Here is a 21,978-nt window from a genome sequence, read left to right on the forward strand (position 1 = left end):
TCATTGTCCACAGTCTGCACCTCAGAATTTTTGTCTTCAAACCAAAATATTCTTGGATATGTCGTTTTCTGTTGCATTTTAATTCAGATTCATAGTAGCATTTTTTTCTGATTAATTATATAGGATTTTCATTTGTTTGTCTTTGAACTTTAGGAGAATTTTTTTACATATACTCTTTTTTTGATCATATATTGAAATTTGAGCACCAGTGTATCACTTATGCTTTTACACTTTCCATTTCAATGTTTTTTTGTTGACACTTTTATTAAGCTAACGCTTTGATTTTATCCATTTTGTGTAAGAACTCTGATCATCATACTTTTTATCTGTGGTTCCCTTTTCAGACTTGTGATTCCAGGAGACAATAGTGTTTATTTATTGTCCCCCTTTTAAACCATTGAGGAATAAAGGACAAAAACAATAGTTATCAGCCTGAATACTTCTGGTTGTTATGGTTACTGATTTATTTACTACCGATCTAAATAATGGAAAAATAGTGATTCAACAGAATATAGACCTTGTGATCAAGTAAATTTATATGAAAACTGCATTCCTCTGGCATTGCAGCTCTCTTATTTCTGTTCGAATTTCACTTGATGGTCTTCTCTTCATGGAGTCAATCTATTTTTTGTATTAGTATTTTCATTGTTTCTACACAGTAATTTAAACTATTCACTATTTTGTATGTGTGTGTGTGTGACAGGGTCTTGCTCTGTCACCCATGCTGCAGTACAGTGGTGCAATAATGGCTCACTGCACCCTCGAATGCCTGGGCTCAAGTGATTCTCTCACCTCAGCCTCTGGAGTAGCTGGGACTACACGCGAGCACCACCATGCCCCCCGCCTTTTTTTTTTTTTTTAGAGACGATGTTTCTCCATGTTGCCCAGGCTGGTCTCAAACTACTGGGTGCAAGTGATCTGCCCACCTTGGCCTCCCAAAGTGCTAAGATTATAGGTGTGAGCCACTATGCTTGGCTAGTCATTATTTCTTTAAATGAAAAGCAGCAAAAAGTAGTGATTAAGTGTGAGTTTTGGTGCTATCCTCCCTTGCCTAAATTTCATCGCTACCAATTTTGTTTTGTGGATGGATTGTTTCACCTCTATTTCAGTTTCTTCTGTAAAGTTGAAATGATAAACACTAGTTTCAATGATAGAATTGTCATAAAGCTTTAGTAAGTTTATATTGTAAGGTGCTTATAGCTGTGTTTGCCAAATAGCAAGTGCTTAATAAAATTTGCTACTCATTTTCCGAAGAGGAAAAGAAAAGCTTTATGTCATTTTATGCTAGGAAACTCTCATTACGGATTCTATATTGTTTTCATTTTATGTAAAGATTGAATTTTTGTTATTCATAGTGAGGCCATAATTACCAAATTAAGCCGAGGTGTCTCTAACATTTTAAATGCCATGTTCTACATTAAAAGTAATTTAAAATGTGTGTTTCAAAGTTGAAAATTGAATTAAGACTTGGACAGTGGAAAAGTTTTATGAATTCAAAAGACATTTAACCTGCTGAGTCCTCAGTAATTTCCTGAAGGTGGTTTTGACTTTTTGTGTTGTCCATGTTCCCAGGAAATATTAGGCTGCATTAAGCATGAATGGCGTATTTGCCCACATTTATAAAAGTTGCTTAAGGGCCATTAGAGGACTGAGTTGTGGTTTGTGTTTCCTAATGTGAGCATTTTCCATTCTTGAAATGGCAGAAACCAGTAGTGGTATTTTCTGTTTTCTAAAAGAAGTACATGATAATTTTTAAGCATATAATTAATATTGCACTAAAATTAAAAAAAAACTACCTCTACATACTTAAGAGTGGCAGAATTGTCTCTGATTATACTGAAGATCACCATTTGTGTAGATAATGATATCTAACAGCCTCAAAACAGCATACTTTCTTAGGAAGTAGAGAACTATAGCGTTGCTACTGAGTAAATGTTTTTTAAAAAGTTTCTAGGAGGGTCTTTAAGAGTATCACACTGTGCCTGCTGAGAATCATCGAATTAACAAGACCTGGCTTCAAATTTAATAGATAAATAAAGGTAAGTATCCTACATAAATACGATGATAGTAAAAGGAAGAATATTGTAAGAGGTGCTAGAAAGGTACATCATAGTGTTATTGGAATTGGAAAAAAACTTTGCCTTTTTCCCTTGTTGAAGGAGCCAGTGAGGAGTCATGATGCTTTACTGGTTATAAAATGGAAAGAGTTTTCCCTGGGAGAATATGGAGACTAACAGGTATTCTTGAGAAGAGAGTAACTTAAGTGAGTACACAGAAAATTCCAAATGTACCTAGAAATGAGGAATAGTCCACTTTGGGTAAAGCACATAAGAGAGATTGTCATATAAAGCAAGAAAAGTAATATTAGAAAAACCTTTTGGGTAACTTTGAGTACTAGACAAGTAATTTTGACACTCTTCAAAGTCATTTGAAAGCTGTCAAAAAGTGTGAAGCAATAGGAATAAAAAGTGTTTAAGGAAGATGACTGCAAGGATTAAATGAAGGAGAATGAAATAAGAATGGACAGGTTACACAATAAAGAGCTACTGCAATACACCAGAAGAGCAGCAATTATAAAAACTTATTTAGGAAAGCATCTGAATACAGACATAATTATTTTACATGCCGTTGGGAACATTGGAGTGAAACATTCAAGAAAACGAACACAGTAAGGTAGATCCAAAAAGGATGAAATACCTCAAGACTTGATCAAAGGGCTGCTCTATGTGAGATGGCTGAGCACTGAAATTCATCTAATGAAATAAACTTACATTATAAAAGAAATAATACAAATCATATTTGAGATTGTAAAAATGGCATATATTAATGGTGTTCGAAAGGATAGAATAAGGAAACAAATATAAAATCATGAACTCCTGAAACAGTATATATAGATTCTGCTAAAGCAAAAAATTCAGAATACTTCCTTCTCAAAAAGTTCACATGATACAAATTCTTCCCCTTCAAAGATTCCCCAAACCTTCCCTTATTTTGTTTTCCCAAGAAAAGTGTCTGGATAGTTGCTAATGTTTCTTGCCTCCTAAAAAGAAAACACACACACACACAGACACACACACACACACACCCCTTTCTAAGTTTCTCTTTCATCAATCAGTAGATTCTCGAGATCCTGGGTCCCTAAAAGAGTACAGGATTTTTCTTAACAAGCGATACTGAATCAAGAATATGAAGTTTCCTGGGATCTAGATCAAAGGAATTTAAACTTGCAGTTGTTTAGATTCATGTTGTCACTTAGGTTTCTATCTTTATTTAAAACTGTGTGAAAAAAAGTTTTTCTAAGGCATGAGGAAGCTACAGTTCTGGTAACACTAAGTATTCAAAAGCCATCAGTCGCCTAAGAATGCTTCTAACAATCATGAGAAATGCTATTTTAACCTTTAACAACAATGAAGAAAAAAATTCAGAGTTTGAAATAAAACATTTCATCTGATTAATAGTTTGTAATTCTTACTTACATGATGGCCACATGATGTCGCTCTTTACCGCAAATTCTTTCATAATCAACAAAAGGAAGTCATTCCTTTTCGCACTGGAAAGACGCTCCACTCTCTTTCACTCTTTGGATGCACAACAATGGCCACACATTGAGATTGAAATGAAGGGATAAAAACATTCCTATAAATTCGAAGGCAAGTTTTGCTGACTAGAAAAACAAGCCAATAATTAGAAATGGTGTGCCCGAATGGATACGACCCAGGGGGCCGACATCTACTGCTGTTTATTATAATTCTAGCAGCTTGGGAGGCGGGGAGAGGCCAGCTCCACTACTCGGTCCCCGAGGAGGCTAAACACGGCACCTTCGTGGGCCGCATCGCGCAGGACCTGGGGCTGGAGCTGGCGGAGCTGGTGCCGCGCCTGTTCCGGTCGGTGTGCAAATTCCGTGGGGATCTTCTGGAGGTAAATCTGCAGAATGGCATTTTGTTTGTGAATTCTCGGATCGACCGCGAGGAGCTGTGCGGGCGGAGCGCGGAGTGCAGCATCCATCTGGAGGTGATCATGGACAAGCCGCTGCAGGTTTTCCATGTGGACGTGGAGGTGAAGGACATTAACGACAACCCTCCGGTGTTCCCAGCGACACAAAAGAATCTGTTCATCGCGGAATCCAGGCCGCTTGACTCTCGGTTTCCACTAGAGGGCGCGTCCGATGCAGATATCGGGGAGAACGCCCTGCTCACTTACAGACTGAGCCCCAGTGAGTATTTCTCCCTGGACGTGCCAACCAGCAACCAGCAGGTAAGACCTCTTGGACTTGTATTACGGAAACCTTTAGACAGAGAAGAAACTCCGGAGCTTCATTTATTGCTCACGGCCACCGATGGAGGCAAACCTGAACTGACTGGCACCGTTCAGTTAATCATCACAGTACTGGACATAAATGACAATGCCCCAGTGTTCGACAGAACCCTGTATACGGTGAAATTACCAGAAAACGTTTCTATCGGAACGCTGGTGATTCACCCCAATGCCTCAGATTTAGACGAAGGCTTGAATGGGGATATTATTTACTCCTTCTCCAGTGATGTTTCTCCAGATATAAAATCCAAGTTCCACATGGACCCCATAAGTGGGGCAATCACAGTGACAGGACATATGGATTTTGAAGAAAGTAGAGCACACAAGATCCCAGTAGAAGCTGTCGATAAAGGCTTCCCACCCCTGGCTGGTCATTGTACAGTTCTTGTGGAAGTTGCAGATGTAAATGACAATGCTCCACAGTTGACTCTCACTTCCCTGTCTCTCCCTATTTCAGAGGACGCCCAACCAGGTACCGTCATCACATTGATTAGCGTGTTTGACCGAGATTTTGGAGTCAACGGACAGGTTACCTGCTCCCTGACGCCCCACGTTCCCTTCAAGTTGGTGTCCACCTTCAAGAATTACTATTCAGTGGTGCTGGACAGAGCTCTGGACCGCGAGAGCGTGTCGGCCTATGAGCTGGTGGTTACCGCGCGGGACGGGGGCTCGCCTTCTCTGTGGGCCACGGCCAGCGTGTCCGTGCAGGTGGCCGACGTGAACGACAATGCTCCGGCGTTCGCGCAGCCCGAGTACACAGTGTTCGTGAAGGAGAACAACCCGCCGGGCTGCCACATCTTCACTGTGTCGGCGGGGGACGCGGACGCGCAGGAGAACGCGCTGGTGTCCTACTCGCTGGTGGAGCAGCGGGTGGGCGAGCGCGCGCTGTCGAGCTACGTGTCGGTGCACGCGGAGAGCGGCAAGGTGTACGCGCTGCAGCCGCTGGACCACGAGGAGCTGGAGCTGCTACAGTTCCAGGTGAGCGCTCGCGACGCGGGCGTGCCGCCTCTGGGCAGCAACGTGACGCTGCAGGTGTTCGTGCTGGATGAGAACGACAACGCCCCGGCACTGCTGGCGCCTCGAGTGGGTGGCACTGGTGGCACTGTGAGCGAGCTGGTGCCGCGGTCTGTGGGCGCGGGCCATGTGGTGGCGAAGGTACGTGCAGTTGACGCTGACTCAGGATACAACGCGTGGCTTTCGTATGAGTTGCAACCGGTGGCGGCCGGTGCGGGCATCCCGTTCCGCGTGGGGCTGTACACTGGCGAGATCAGCACGACACGAGCCCTAGATGAGACGGACGCACCGCGCCACCGCCTTCTGGTGCTTGTGAAGGACCACGGGGAGCCCTCGCTGACAGCCACAGCCACCGTGCTGGTGTCGCTGGTGGAAAGCGGCCAGGCACCAAAGGCGTCGTCGCGGGCATCGTTGGGCATTGCAGGCCCAGAGACCGCGCTGGTGGATGTCAACGTGTACCTGATCATCGCCATCTGCGCGGTGTCCAGTCTGTTGGTGCTTACCCTGCTGCTGTACACGGCGTTGCGGTGCTCAGCGCCTTCCTCTGAGGGCGCATGTGGTTTGGTAAAGCCCACTCTGGTGTGCGCCAGCGCGGTGGGGAGCTGGTCATTCTCCCAGCAGAGGCGGCAGAGGGTGTGCTCTGGGGAGGGCCCACCCAAGACAGACCTCATGGCCTTCAGTCCCAGCCTTCCTCAGGGTCCCTCCTCTGCAGATAATGTGAGTCATAAATAATCTTGTTTCCAACAATTTTAAAATAATTAGTTCAATTTGTCTCCTTAAATTTTCTTTCATAATTTCTTTTTTAGTTGATAGCTTTATATATAATTATTAATTGTGAGTGTTATGCTGTATTTGCACTAATTATTTGGAAGTACATTTAATATACACTTTTGTTTTGGGATGCATAATACTATAGATCAAAATCTATGGTTTATGTCAGCTACTCTGCTTTTGGAGAAGGACTTTGCTAACTGGGAACAATGGATTCACCTTTCTTCTATAGTGTATTTACAAAATCAAATATTTACATTTCCCTATTTTGATAATCAATACTTATAAATGCTAAACAAATTATATATATATTTTACCTAATATTTTATTCTATGTATTGTCCTCATTTTATAAAATATGCCTGTGTCAAAATCATCTGTTCAATTTTGCCTTTTTATCTTTAGTCTAGAACTTGAATTTTAAGTATTTCTTTTACATCTATTTATCTTCTTTTTATCATATTTGTGTAGCACTGACTTCTTTTTAACTTACTTTGCTGAAATGTATTTGCCATGTTCATGAAGAATTAATATGAACAATTTAAATTAGTTTAAATGGCAGTTTAATAGTATTTTTTATTTTGTTCCTTGTCTGTATAAGAAATATATTCACATTCAAAATTTCAAAGAGTGAAATCTAGTACGTAGTAAAAAATCTCCTTGCCTCTTCCAACCCCAACCCATTCACTTTACCTTTCTGAATTTCTGAAGCAGTTTTAGTTTTTTTGTATATTCCTAAGATTATTATTGCCAAATTATATATATATATATTTACAATCACCAAATTGTAAGTCGCCAATATATATATTTTAGAATTTCCCCCTTCCTTTCTTTCTTTGTTTCCTTCTTTCTTTTTTCTTTCTTTCTTTCTTTCCTTCTTTCTTTTTCTTTCATTCATTCTTCTTCTTTTTTCTTTCTTCTTTCAAGACACGCTCTCACTCCATCACCCAGGCTGCTGAAATGCAGTGGTAGGATTATAGCCCACTGCAACCTGAAAGTCCTGGGCTCACAGGATCCTCCCATCTCAGCCTCTGGAGTAGCTGGGAATACAGTTTGCACGTCATTGTGCTTGGCTAATTTTATTTTATTTTTGTAGTGACAGGGTGGAGTCTTGTTTCCCAGGCTGGTCTTGAACTCCTGGCTTCAAGCGATCCTCCTACCTTGGCCTCCCAAAGTGTTGGGATTACAGACATGAACAACCACACCCAGCCTGCCTTTCATCTTTCCTTTTTTTTAAAAAAGAAGTGATTACAGCAGAAACCTACCCTTCTGCACTTTTTGTTTGTTTTTCCATTTTAAATTATATATGTAATTATATATATAATTTAAATTATATATGTAATTATATATATAATTTAAATTATATATGTAATTATACATAATTTAAATTATATATGTAATTATATAAAAATTATATATATAATTTAAATATATATTTTAATATATATTTATATTAAAATATATATTTAAATATATATATTTAATTTATATATATAATTTAAATTATATACATATTGTGTGTGTGTGTGTGTGTGTGTGTGTGTGTGTTTGACAGAGTTTTACTCTGTCACCCTCGCTGGAGTGCAGTGGTGCAATCTCAGCTCACTGCAAAATCCGCCTCTCTGGTTCAAGCAATTCTCATGCCTCAGTCTCCCAAGTAGCTGGGATTAAAGATGCCGACAACCATGCCATGCTAATTTTTTTTTTTTTTTGTATTTTTAGTAGAAACAGAGTTTCACCGTGTTGCCCCGGTCTCGAAATCTGGGGCTCAAGTGATCTGTCTGCCTCAGCCTCCCAAAGTGCTGGGATTACAGGCATGAGCCACCGCTACCAGCCTAAATTATATATTGGGTTTTGTGGCATATTATTTCATTAGCGCTTATTCCTTCTTTTTGATTATTTGCTTTCTTATTTTTAAAAGTATTCGCATCTTATTTTCTTTTATGGATATATCATGATTTATTCATCCAGTATTGTATTAGGGACATTAATGAAACAATAACTGAATTGTCTAGACTTTTAAAAAATTTTTACAAATAATTTGGTTGGTTAAAAAAATGATAGTTAATGGGGCATGGTGGCACACACCTCTAACCCCAGCATTTCGGGAGGCCGAGGCAGGAGGATTGCTTCAGTCTAGGAGTTTGAGACCAGCTTGTGCATCTTTTGTAGAGACTTTGTAAAATTAGCTGTGCATGGTGATGCGTGTCTGTAGTTTCAGCTACTCAAGAGGCTAAGGTGGGAGGATCACTTGAGCCAAGGAGGTCCAAGCTGCAGTTATCATGCCACTGAACTCCAGCCTAGGTGACAGAGCAATACCTTGCCTCAAAAATAAAATAAAATGAAATAATAAAATAAAATAAAATAAAAACCCAGAACTGACAATCAATTTTCACTGTTCCTAATATTCTAATATACTTTAGGAAATTATTTTAGGATATGTTACTGTTTTCTTTCAACGTGAATAAGGATAGAGGTATGCAAAGTCAAAAACCTGTTTGATAATCGATAGAATTATTTACCATTAAGCAGTAATATGTCATTCACATAAGCAGACCAAGTTTGCTGCTCTTGTTGAAAGAATATTCAGTTTTGTGGAAAAATCTATAAATATCTTTGACCTTCAAAGATGGTAATCGTAATCTGTTTTTGTTGCTTTGTTTTTATGCTTACATGCATGCATATTTAAAACCTTCCTAGCATATTATTAAAGTTTTAAATATCCTATTTATCTTGGGAAATACTTGAAGTTGATAGGGGATCCTCCTTAGCCACCCAAACTGTATTCATCTATTATTATTATCATTATTATTATTATTTTTGAGACAGTGTCTCACTCTGTAGCCCAGACTGTAGTGCAGTGGCACAATCTGGGCTCACTGCAACCTCTGCCTCCTGGGCTCAAGTGATCTTCCTACCTCAGCCTCCCAAGTTGCTGGGACTACAGGCGCACACCACCATGCCCAGCTAATTTTTGTATTTTTTGTAGAGATGGGGTCTTATCATGTTGCCCAGGCTGGTCTCAAACTCCTGAGATATAGAGAAATACTTTTTTTTTGTTTGTTTGTTTTTTTGTTTTACAAATTGTTTGCTACTATCAACTACAGAGATGTTTTTTGAGTAAATAATGTGATGACAAATTTAAATCATTTCACAGAAAATACCCTTATTCGCCTTTCCTATTTTACTTACGTTTTTGGTAAGAATTTTGTAGAAATTTGGAGGAGCTCTTAATCGCCTGCAATGAAGGCATTCATGATGAATCCATGGAGAATTTACTTTTGAGGTGGACTTTGAAAGATGAATAGAATTTTGACAGAAAAAGATGAAGTAATAGAAGAAAAACCTTGAACAAAGGGTGTGCCAAGAAGGAGACAACATATTTTCTGTAAAATATGACTTGTATTGGAAAGTGGTCAGCCTTAGCACTCATTGATTAACCATGAGATTGGCTCATGGTCACATAGCATATCTCCTAGATGGAAGTCTAATGTCTTGATAATTGGTCAATAGAAAGATAAACTTGTTGAAGATTTTAGTGAAATAGAGTGAAAGCTGTACTAATAAAGACAGAAATTATCACACGTGAAAGGAGAGATGGGATGTATACAAACTTTAAATATGGTAGGCAAGGGAAAAGAAGTCATAAAAATACATATGAGTAAATGTGGAGAATCACTATGCTATAAAAATTGTGATTTTTTAATGATTTGGGTTTGGATGATTATTGATTAGATATTCTTTTAAATTTGGTCGACTCATTTTCTAGACAATGTTAGGGTATACAGGTAAAAATGTCAGGTAGAAAATGAAAATAGGGGGTTGCAGATATGGAGTTAAAAATACTTCAAATCATAGGCTCATTTAAAGCCCTGGAAATAGAAACGTTAAATAAAAAGGTTGGGGGAAAAAGGTTAAAGGCATAATTCTGGAAAATACTCACTTTTTGGAGCAGAAGAAAGATGAAGAACTAACAAGCCAATGATGGAAATACTACTAGAGTTTGGCATGTCAGAGAAATCATAAAGGAAAATGTTTTAAGTGAGAGGCAGAATTTAACAATAGTTAAATAGTGTTAAATAGAGAAATAGTGTAAAGAATATGCACATACATTTTTATTACTTTAGTAAATAAAACTGTTCAGGCAATTTGACATTTATTGAATAAAGAAAAGCAGATATTTAACAATAAGAACACAAGAAGATAAAATCTAGAAAAGTTAGAATTATATGCTCACCTCAGAGTAATATATACCAGTGTTTCTGGTGACCAAATAAATATTAATGCATTTCTTCCACACGGAACTATGGAGGACAGTTTACATTTCTGATATTCATGACGTACAGGTCATACTTAAATTTATTATTAATTGATACGATATTTGAAATATTGGGAAGAAATTCCTTTCCTTATGAAGAAGAAATCCCTAGCTGAAACTAATGTAAGGAGCCAGACAGTATGAATGCCTCTGCAATTGATAAAGTTAAGGATTTACTATTAAAGTATTATGAAGAAATAGAAAGTGCATAAAAGAACCCAGATATTGAGGAAGTAATTCATGTAATCATTACCTTTTGAAGCCACATGATGTCGCTGTCTACCAAGAAGTTCTGGTTAGCCAAGGTTCAAAGTCCTTTCTCTGACAGCATCTGTCTCTAAAGGCCGAACAGTGGGAGATGCAGCGGAATTGGATTAAAAGACTCTGGAAGTACAGTCGTTCATCTTTATATTAAGATAAGATTTTCTGCTAGGAAACGACTATTTAACATGGTTTATCACTGGCGAGGAGACCTGGGATCCCGGCGACTACTACTCTCGCTTCTGCTCCTCGCAGCCTGGAAGGTGGGGAGCGGCCAGCTCCACTACTCCGTCCCCGAGGAGGCCAAACACGGCACCTTCGTAGGCCGCATCGCTCAGGACCTGGGGCTGGAGCTGGCGGAGCTGGTGCCGCGCCTGTTCCGGGTGGCGTCCAAAACACACGGGGCCCTTCTGGAGGTAAATCTGCAGAATGGCATTTTGTTTGTGAATTCTCGGATCGACCGCGAGAAGCAGTGCGGGCGGAGCGCGGAGTGCAGTATCCACCTGGAGGTGATCGTGGACAGGCCGCTGCAGGTTTTCCATGTGGACGTGGAGGTGAAGGATATTAACGACAACCCGCCAGTGTTCCGGGTAAAAGAACAAAAGCTTTTTGTTTCAGAATCCAGAATGCCAGACTCTCGGTTTCCGCTAGAGGGCGCGTCCGATGCAGATGTTGGAGCTAACTCCGTGTTAACCTACAGGCTTAGCTCTCATGATTACTTCATGCTAGCTGTGAATTCAAAGAACGACGAGAATAAAGTGGTTGAGCTCGTATTAAGAAAATCCTTGGACAGAGAGGAAGCTCCTGCACACAACTTATTCCTGACAGCCACAGATGGGGGCAAACCTGAGCTCACAGGCACTGTTCAGCTGCTGGTCACAGTGCTGGACGTGAATGATAATGCTCCCACTTTCGAACAGTCTGAATACGAAGTAAGAATATTCGAAAATGCAGACAACGGAACAACAGTTATCAGACTGAATGCTTCTGATCGGGATGAAGGAGCCAATGGGGCAATTTCATACTCTTTTAATAGCGTTGTTGAAACTATGGTTATTGACCACTTTAGCATAGATCGAAATACGGGAGAAATAGTGATTCGGGGTAATTTGGATTTTGAACAAGTAAATTTATACAAAATCCGCATTGACGCCACGGACAAAGGCCATCCTCCCATGGCGGGTCATTGCACCGTTTTAGTGAGAGTTTTGGATAAAAATGATAACGTCCCTGAGATAGCACTGACTTCCTTATCCTTGCCTGTACGTGAAGACGCTCAATTTGGTACTGTCATCGCCCTAATTAGCGTGAACGACCTCGATTCAGGTGCCAATGGGCAGGTGACCTGCTCCCTGATGCCCCATGTCCCCTTCAAGCTGGTGTCCACCTTCAAGAATTACTACTCGTTGGTGCTGGACGGCGCCCTGGACCGCGAGAGCGTGTCGGCCTATGAGCTGGTGGTGACTGCGCGGGACGGGGGCTCGCCTTCGCTGTGGGCCACGGCCAGCTTGTCTGTGGAGGTGGCCGACGTGAACGACAACGCTCCGGCATTCGCGCAGCCCGAGTACACGGTGTTTGTGAAGGAGAACAACCCGCCGGGCTGCCACATCTTCACGGTGTCTGCGCGGGACGCGGACGCGCAGGAGAACGCGCTGGTGTCCTACTCGCTGGTGGAGCGGCGGGTGGGCGAGCGCGCGCTGTCGAGCTACGTGTCGGTGCACGCGGAGAGCGGCAAGGTGTACGCGCTGCAGCCGCTGGACCACGAGGAGCTAGAGCTGCTACAGTTCCAGGTGAGCGCGCGCGACGCGGGCGTGCCGCCTCTGGGCAGCAACGTGACGCTGCAGGTGTTCGTGCTGGACGAGAACGACAACGCGCCGGCACTGCTGGAGCCTCGGGTGGGTGGCACCGGCGGCGCAGTGAGCGAGCTGGTGCCGCGGTCTGTGGGCGCGGGCCACGTGGTAGCGAAAGTGCGCGCAGTGGACCCCGACTCGGGCTACAACGCGTGGCTTTCGTATGAGCTGCAGCCAGCTTCAAGCAGCCCTCGCATCCCGTTCCGCGTGGGGCTGTACACGGGCGAGATCAGCACCACTCGTGTCCTGGACGAAGCGGACTCTCCGCGCCACCGTCTGCTGGTCCTGGTGAAGGATCATGGTGAACCTGCGCTGACGGCCACGGCCACTGTTCTGGTGTCGCTGGTGGAGAGCGGCCAGGTTCCAAAGGCGTCATCGAGGCAGTCGGCTGGCGTTGCGGGTCCAGAAGCGGCGCTGGTGGATGTCAACGTGTACCTGATCATCGCCATCTGCGCGGTATCCAGCCTGCTGGTGCTCACGCTGCTGCTGTACACTGCGCTGCGGTGCTCAGCACTGCCCACTGAGGGCGGGTGCCGGGCGGGCAAGCCCACTCTGGTGTGCTCCAGTGCGGTGGGGAGCTGGTCATACTCGCAGCAACAGCCGCAGAAGGTATGCTCTGGTGAGGGGCCACCGAAGACGGACCTCATGGCCTTCAGCCCCAGCCTTCCTCCTGATCTGGGATCAGTTGATGTAGGCGAAGAGCAATATTTAAATGTTGATCATGGCCTCAAAGTAAGTCCATTTAAATTTAGAACTCATAAATTCTATTTGTGGAAATTGTAGTTACTTTAAAAGTGTTTCAGATTTGTTTTTTCACCGTATTTTATAGTGAAAATTTAAACGTTTTAGTTTTTAGAAACCTTTTATAATTAATTGAATTTTCTCAGTGGCATAATACAGTATTAATCATTCTCCACAAGTTGGGTCTATCTTGAAACTCAAGTTATGGTTGGATGATATCCTTTTTTTACTGAATATTTATTTTGGCCTGCCTTACAGCCGTCTTCTCTGAACCATACTCTAAGGACGTTCAGGGCATTTCGATCTTTGGTGAATGTATTCCCCCAAAGCGTTATTCTTTTGTCCTTAGGCACTGAACTCTTAATCTTACTCCATATGCTGTACTTTGAAATGCATGTTTTAAATATGTTGTCCTTATATTTACTTTTATTCACTTTAAGATCTCAGTTTATTCATCTTATCTGACTTTTTAGTGTCTGGTAGTCACAAACATCTTTGGTGTTTCACTATTGCGGTTTTAAGCAGTGTAGTGATAAAATACAGAATGATAGTGTTTTTCAAAATTTGATAGTTTTCATATTCTTCCTAATTTTATTATAAACTAGTTAAAAAGTAAAATCAAGAGGGAAGAGATTTGTAATCCTTCTTTTAATTCATTATTTAGACCATTTTACTATTTGGAGACATGTTTTTTATTCTACATGATTTTTACAGTTGTATTGTCACCAACTTAACATTTTTTGAGCCTCTATGTTTAGAAAATGATTACTTTATTCTTGCAAGTATCTTCTGAACTCTAATCATTCAACTCTTTGTTCATGAGTTGGAATATTTTCAATAATATTCCACATTAAAGTGATATTTAATATATCACTTAGAAAAATGTTTTCATCAGAAAAACTATACATGGTAATTTCATCCTTGCAAACCAAACATATAATTTATAAATCCTTATTATACAGAACATTTGGGATTATCATGGCCCTAGTTCATATAAAAATATTTAGCATTATGGGATAAATCTTTGAAAAATCCAAGATACTTTATTTTGGTGTCTTTCAACATTTTCTTTCTTCTTGTCTTTTTATACCTCTGCTTCTTGTGACTGTTCGACCTGCCTGGATATTAAATACCCATTAGACTTTGTGCATATTGCTTTGGAGGGAATGGTAGAACTTGATGGAAGGGAATAAAGGATTTCTGGGACTCTGAATTCTTACAGTTTGTTATTACTATTGTTTTAAATCTTTTAATCACTTATGAACCAATAATGTAATCATTTGTGGGCATATTTTATCCCCCTTGTCCAACTGAAGGTAACCTCAAAGCGGAATTATTTTGTAGTTGATTTTACAGTTCTCTTAATGCCTGTCCATGTTTAACATTTTATTTGACTATTAGAACACATTATGTAAAAGCGAATTGTTTTCATTTTAGTCCCTTAAGGACTTTAAAAAATATGCTTATCTTTATTATCCTGTTTGAATAATATGTGGAATTTTTCCTTCGTGAAAGTAATATTTCCTATCCTGTCTATGTCTACCTGGTTCTCAGATATTACTTTAATTACTGAATTCTCCTAAACATTTAATTGACTTTTACAAAATATCATAAATAGGAGGATTCTTTCCACCACCTAGCATTGTATTTGGCAACTTATCATTTAAGTCATTTTAGTTCTGTGTTTCTTCAACTCTCTGATATTTGAATTTGGGGTTGGCTTTCACAATGAGAAAGTCTAAACCTATTTCTTGTACATTAATACTTTTCACTATTCTAATTATGGTGATGCTTTTAGCTATTAAGCATTTCTGGGATTGAAATATGTCAGAAGTTAGTTATTAAGTATTGTAGATTCTGAAGCTCTCTAAATCAAGTCCTCCCTTTACCAATTTTTGTATGTGTAGCCATTGGTAAAGGATTTGTTATTCAGTTCCTTGGCATTATATGTATACATGATAAATGTGAATTCTACTGTATAGATTTTTTGTATCAAGTAAATTAATAGTTATAAATTATTAATAATAAAGTCTGGCAAGTGAGCGGTACATAATAAAATTTAGTTATTACCATTCTTAAGAGGAAAGAAGTTAGTGATTGCAAAAAGGAAACCTAAAATGTCAGAAAGTCGTTATGGCCTTCCATATTAATCTTATTTTTATGTAAAATTGTCTTCTGTAAAGTCATTTTTTAGAGTAACCTAGGATGTTTCAATATTTTGAATGTTGTGTGGTGGAATGAAAAAAGTCTAAAAGTTATTATGAGTTTAGGAAAGTCAAGTTAACACTACCTATGTGGGAAAAATTTTTTTGGAAAGGTTAAAGTCCTTCCAAGGAATGTGTAGACTATCTTACTTTGATAGTTGTTTGTTTCCCATATTCAAAAGTTGCCTGAGATCCTGCAGAGGGCTGAGTAGGTGTTTGAGATCTTTGTATGTTTCTTTCCATTAATAGTATTTTTCTTAAAAAGAAGTATACAATAATGTTTTGATGATGATTCAAAGTCAATTTATGTTGTAGTTCTATGAATTAAGTAAACCATTTATGTAGAATGTTGTAGAATAGCCTTTTTAAAGTGCTTTCTTTTTTTTTTCTTTTTTTTTTTTTTTTGAGACGGAGTCTCGCTCTGTCGCCCAGGCTGGAATGCAGTGGCGCGATCTCGGCTCACTGCAACCTCTGCCTCCCGTGTTCAAATGATTCTCCTTCCTCAGCCTCCCGAGTAGCTGGGATTACAGGTGCATGCCACCATACCCGGCTAATTTTTTGTATTTTTAGTAGAGTCGGGGTTTCACCGTGTTAGCCAGGATGGTCTAGATCTCCCGACCTCGTGATCCGCCCACTTCGGCCTCCTAAAGTGCTGGGATTACAGGCATGAGCCACTGTGCCCAGCCTAAAATGCTTTCTTAGCAAGTAGAGAAGATTGTAATAACCAGTCTTCATTAAACATTAAGTAGGACCCTTACAGATCTCTAACAGCATATCATCATGTCAGGAATTATTACTGAGACCCAGCCTCTGGCTTTAAAATTTGATGTCAAATAAAGAATACGAGTCACACAATGCAAGGCAAGATAATGTAACAGGTACAAAAGAGGTAAATCAGAGTGAGGTTGAAGTTGAAAGACAATCATTTCCTATTTGAATTTTTGAAGAAATACTTGAACGGGCATGGTGTGTTTCAGTGGTTTTAAAATAAGTAATTTCCCCCCCGGGAGAATACTGAGAGTGATAGACATTTCTTGGAAAGAGAAAACATAAGGAAAATTGAAGACAGAGAAAGCATCAATATGACAAGTAGAAAAGTACACTTTGGTTAAAACACACAGTCTGCGGAGAATGAAAGCAGGAAAACCAATGTAAGAAGATCTCTTGATTTCTGAGTAATAAACTAAACAGCCGTGAGTGATTAAGGAATTTGGCCACTCTTTAGAATTAATTGGGAGCTATTAAACTACCTTGAGCAAAATAAATCACGACTTTTGAAAGAAGATTGAACGGGAAGACAAACTCAGAAGCTCCTGCAGTAATCAAGGACAGAAGCAATTGTTAAATGCACCTCTTAGGCTGTTATCAGTAGAAATACGAAATAAAAGATAAATATGCAAAAACGTTAATGGCACAATAAACAGTCACGGTTTTGCCTTTACACTTGAGATACACTAAAATCTAGATTTAATTAATCGACTTATACGTTGGAATAAGATAGTAAAACTCACAACAGAACTTTGTAGAACTTAGGAAAAGAATCTCAAGCATAGCTTTAAAAACAGAAATTGCCCTGAGTATAAGGATGAGCAATAATGAAATTAAAACATATTGTAATAACATTACACAAACTATATTGGAGATTACAAAGAAGAGATTATTCATAGATTATAAAGCGTGGAAAGGATCAAAACAACACATTTCTGGAAACAGATTGTATAAATGCTACAAAAGAGAAAAATATATTTTCTCCCCATGCAACGCAAGACCTTAAAGTCAATTCTCGCTTTTCTTGCAATATTTCATACCTTTTCAATTCATAGAGTTACTCAAAAAAACTACCTCAGTTGGTTGCTCCTTTTTGCTGATTCCTTTTTCCAGACATGACTGTTTCTTTTTCTTCAGTAGATTTCTGGGCTCCTATATTCACTAGAGATTGCAACTCCTGGATTTCTCTTACCCTAGAATCCTATTTCGAGCCATATGGGAGATTCTGAATTCCACAACAAAAGAACTTTGTAATTTAAAATTCGTGATTGCTCAATGGAATCATTTTAATTGTTACTTCATTTCTGTCGTTATTTAAAACTTAAGTGGAGAGTTTTCTCAGGGATGAGAAAACCACAATCAAGGTCAGACAAAACATTTAGAGGCAGTCAGTCTGCTAAGAAGGCTCCAGCAAGAGAAACGGGATCTTCTGTTTCAACAATGATTACTTAAGAAAAAATTAAAAAAATGAAATAAGTTTTGCAGAATAACTGTGAAATTTTTATTCATGAAATATGTACTTACACTTTGGGCCACGTGATGTCACTCTTTGCCGTGATGTTCTCTCTGAATCCAGACAAATACAGCCCTTTTCCCATGGGAAAGAGGCTCAATTCTTTTTCACTCTCTCTGTGCTGAACAATGGCGAACACAGCAGAATGGGACTGACAAAATCAGATGATTTCTCCTAATTTGGAGGCAATTTTCACTAATTAGAAGAAGACCGAGTATTTGAAATGTTATACTCAAGTCGAGGAGATCCAGAGGGTCAGCCTCTACTGCTCTCGCTTCTGATCCTCGCGATGTGGATGGTGGGGAGCGGCCAGCTCCACTACTCCGTCCCGGAGGAAGCCAAACACGGCACCTTCGTGGGCCGCATTGCGCAGGACCTGGGGCTGGAGCTGGCGGAGATGGTGCCGCGCCTGTTCCAGTTGGATTCCAAAGGCCGCGGGGACCTTCTGGAGGTAAATCTGCAGAATGGCATTTTGTTTGTGAATTCTCGGATCGACCGCGAGGAGCTGTGCGGGCGGAGCGCGGAGTGCAGTATCCACCTGGAGGTGATCGTGGACAGGCCACTGCAGGTTTTCCATGTGGACGTGGAGGTGAAGGACATTAACGACAATCCGCCCGTGTTCCCAGCGACACTAAAGAATCTGTTCATCTCCGAATCCAGGCCGCTTGACTCTCGGTTTCCACTAGAGGGCGCGTCCGATGCAGATATCGGGGAGAACGCCCTGCTCACTTACAGACTGAGCCCCAATGAGTATTTCTCCCTGGACGTGCCAACTAGCAACCAGCAGGTGAGACCTCTTGGACTTGTATTACGGAAACTTTTAGACAGAGAAGAAACTCCGGAGCTTCATTTATTGCTCACGGCCACCGATGGAGGCAAACCTGAACTGACTGGCACCGTTCAGTTAATCATCACAGTACTGGACATAAATGACAATGCCCCAGTGTTTGACAGAACCCTGTATACGGTGAAATTACCAGAAAACGTTTCTATCGGAACGCTGGTGATTCACCCCAATGCCTCAGATTTAGACGAAGGCTTGAATGGGGATATTATTTACTCCTTCTCCAGTGATGTTTCTCCAGATATAAAATCCAAGTTCCACATGGACCCCATAAGTGGGGCAATCACAGTGATAGGACATATGGATTTTGAAGAAAGTAGAGCACACAAGCTCCCAGTAGAGGCTGTCGATAAAGGCTTCCCACCTCTGGCTGGTCATTGTACAGTTCTTGTGGAAGTTGTGGATGTAAATGACAATGCTCCACAGTTGACTATCAAAACGCTCTCGCTTCCTGTAAAAGAGGACGCACAACTGGGGACAGTTATTGCCCTGATTAGTGTGACTGACCTAGACGCAGATGCCAACGGGCAGGTTACCTGCTCCCTGACGTCCCACGTCCCCTTCAAGCTGGTGTCCACCTACAAGAATTACTACTCGTTGGTGCTGGACAGTGCCCTGGACCGCGAGAGCGTGTCGGCCTACGAGCTGGTGGTTACCGCGCGGGACGGGGGCTTGCCTTCACTGTGGGCCATGGCCAGAGTGTCTGTGGAGGTGGCCGACGTGAACGACAACGCACCAGCGTTCGCGCAGCCCGAGTACACGGTGTTCGTGAAGGAGAACAACCCGCCGGGCTGCCACATCTTCACGGTGTCTGCGCGGGACGCGGACGCGCAGGAGAACGCGCTGGTGTCCTACTCGCTGGTGGAGCGGCGGGTGGGCGAGCGCACGCTGTCGAGCTACGTGTCGGTGCACGCGGAGAGCGGCAAGGTGTACGCGCTGCAGCCGCTGGACCACGAGGAGCTGGAGCTGCTACAGTTCCAGGTGAGCGCGCGCGACGCGGGCGTGCCGCCTCTGGGCAGCAACGTGACGCTGCAGGTGTTCGTGCTGGATGAGAACGACAATGCGCCAGCGCTGCTGGCACCTCGGATGAGGGGCACTGACGGCGCAGTGAGCGAGCTGGTGCTGCGGTCGGTGGGCGCCGGCGTGGTGGTGGGGAAGGTGCGCGCAGTGGACGCCGACTCGGGCTACAACGCGTGGCTTTCATATGAGCTGCAGCCAGAAACGGCCAGCGCGCGCATCCCGTTCCGCGTGGGGCTGTACACGGGCGAGATCAGCACGACACGAGCCCTAGATGAGACGGACTCACCGCGCCAGCGCCTACTGGTGCTGGTGAAAGACCACGGGGAGCCAGCGCTGACAGCCACGGCCACTGTGCTCGTGTCGCTGGTGGAGAGCGGCCAGGCGCCAAAGGCATCGTCGCGGGCATCAGTGGGTGCCACGGGCCCCGAGGTGACGCTGGTGGATGTCAACGTGTACCTGATCATCGCCATCTGCGCGGTGTCTAGCCTGTTGGTTCTCACGCTGCTGCTGTACACTGCGCTGCGGTGCTCGGCGATGCCCACCAAGGGCGAGTGCGCGCCGGGCAAGCCTACGCTGGTGTGTTCTAGCGCGGTGGGGAGTTGGTCGTACTCGCAGCAGAGGAGGCAGAGGGTGTGCTCTGGCGAGGGTCCGCAGAAGACCGACCTCATGGCCTTCAGCCCGGGCCTTTCTCCTTGTGCTGGATCTACAGAGCGAATGGGAGAACCCTCTGCTTCTTCAGATTCATCTGGGAAGGTGGGTTTTTCTAGCATTTTATATGTTTATATAATTATTTATTTTTTCTAGAAAGATATTTTCGATTACTCCCAGGGGCCCTTCAAATAGTTTTATTCATTCTTCTAGAAATCCAGCAGATTTTTTTTTCTTATAAAGTAAATCCCTTAACATTGGAGCCGACTTTGTCTTGACTTCTAGTGAGAATTATAAACCGTATATTAAATAGATATTTTTTGGGTGCTGAATCAATTTTATTTAAATTTGTGATTAAAGTGACATTGAATTTCTGATGCTATGCTGCTATAACACTTGAACACCAATTTAGTTGTTAGTCATTCGTTAAACATTAAATTAACATCACTATCATTTATTTATTTCTAAATGATGCATAGTATTTTAGTCTACTTGTATTGTTTATAAGAAACCCAAGCAAAAATATATAGCAATTGTTACCTTGTTAAGTTTGTAGTTCTCTACATTTCTCTGGATGGAGACTGTGTGAACATCTGGTTGTTCAGCAATCCTCAGTATCTATTATTTTAATAAGAAACTTCCCCTAAACTTTAGAAAACAGTTGCTCCACTTTAGGAATCAAATTATGTCAATAAATGTTATAAACACAGCCTTCATTTCAACTTATATAAAATATGTTTTAAAATGCCTGACAATGTAGATAATTCAGGAAGTGTTGACTGAAATTTTGTCTACACTTAGAACATTTTTTGAAATTCAGCTTACAGAAATAGGAGAAAATGCTTTTTAAACAAGTGTTTCCTTTCTTCAAGAAGACATTCTCCTTTTAATTGAAATTTTCTCCATTCAGTGATAAAATGATCAGCCATGTAAAGATTCCAAACTTTGAGTTCTTTTGAAATTCAAAGTCTGTAACTTAAAACATTACCCTTACAAATTTAGATGAGAATTCACTTGTTCTGTCAGTAATCCATAAGACAGAAATCTGTTTTTTAAAAAATCTCTTTTTCTCCTCTCAGCTCATATGTAACACAAAGCAGAAATCTGGATACGAGATTTGCCTCTTTAATGTCACTACATGTTATATTTCCTGAATTGTAGTATGTGACTTTCAAAATGGTGGTTTTCCACACTCTATCTTTAGTGCAAGCTATTTGTTTGTTTTCTAATTTATAGTTTTAAAAACTTCGCTTATTGAGTTTTTGTTATGCGGTTTATATTTTTCTTTCTCTTTCAGCTATTTTATTTAATATTGTGTCAGATATTTTACAAGGTATGACTTAATTAAAAACTCAGTGGAGAAAGATCAGAATGGCCTTGAGAATAGAGCCACAATAATAACTATGAAAATTCCAGTAACATTTATTTAAAACAAAATATTTTAATTTTTAAATTTTCCCTTAAAACACACGTTTGGAATATGCTACAATATTACATGTTTTTTGTCTTTTTATTTTTCTGAGACGGAGTCTTTTTCTGCCAACCAGGCTGGAGTATGGCATGATCTCGGCTCACTACAACCTCTGCCTCCTGGGTTCAAGCAATTCTCCTGCCTCAGCCTCCTGAGTAGCTGGGATTGCAGGCACATGCCACCGCGCCCGGCTAATTTTTGTATTTTTGGTAGAGATGGGGTTTCATCATGTTGGCCAGGCT

At 41.3% G+C, this 21,978-nt stretch overlaps 1 protein-coding gene across 8 annotated transcripts in view; it reads left to right on the plus strand.

Annotated features, from left to right (window-relative positions):
* LOC129037293 (protocadherin alpha-C2) overlaps positions 1-21,978 on the plus strand; it is a 224,925-nt gene that overhangs the window by 45,473 nt on the left and 157,474 nt on the right. The window contains exon 1 of one of the 8 annotated variants that reach the window (XM_054489280.2): positions 866-6,045. The exons of 5 other annotated variants lie outside the window; for them this stretch is intronic. In XM_054489280.2, the coding sequence (XP_054345255.1) occupies positions 3,691-6,045 (2,355 nt within the window). In that variant the 5' untranslated portion in view covers positions 866-3,690. Of the gene's footprint in view, positions 1-865; positions 6,046-10,715; positions 13,260-15,625; positions 20,371-21,978 lie in introns of those variants that run through there. 2 more of the 8 variants (XM_054489275.2, XM_054489271.2) reach the window with 2 other exon arrangements.

This window comes from Pongo pygmaeus, chromosome 4 (assembly GCF_028885625.2).
Source record: "Pongo pygmaeus isolate AG05252 chromosome 4, NHGRI_mPonPyg2-v2.0_pri, whole genome shotgun sequence".
In the NCBI taxonomy this organism is placed as follows: Eukaryota; Metazoa; Chordata; class Mammalia; order Primates; family Hominidae; genus Pongo; species Pongo pygmaeus.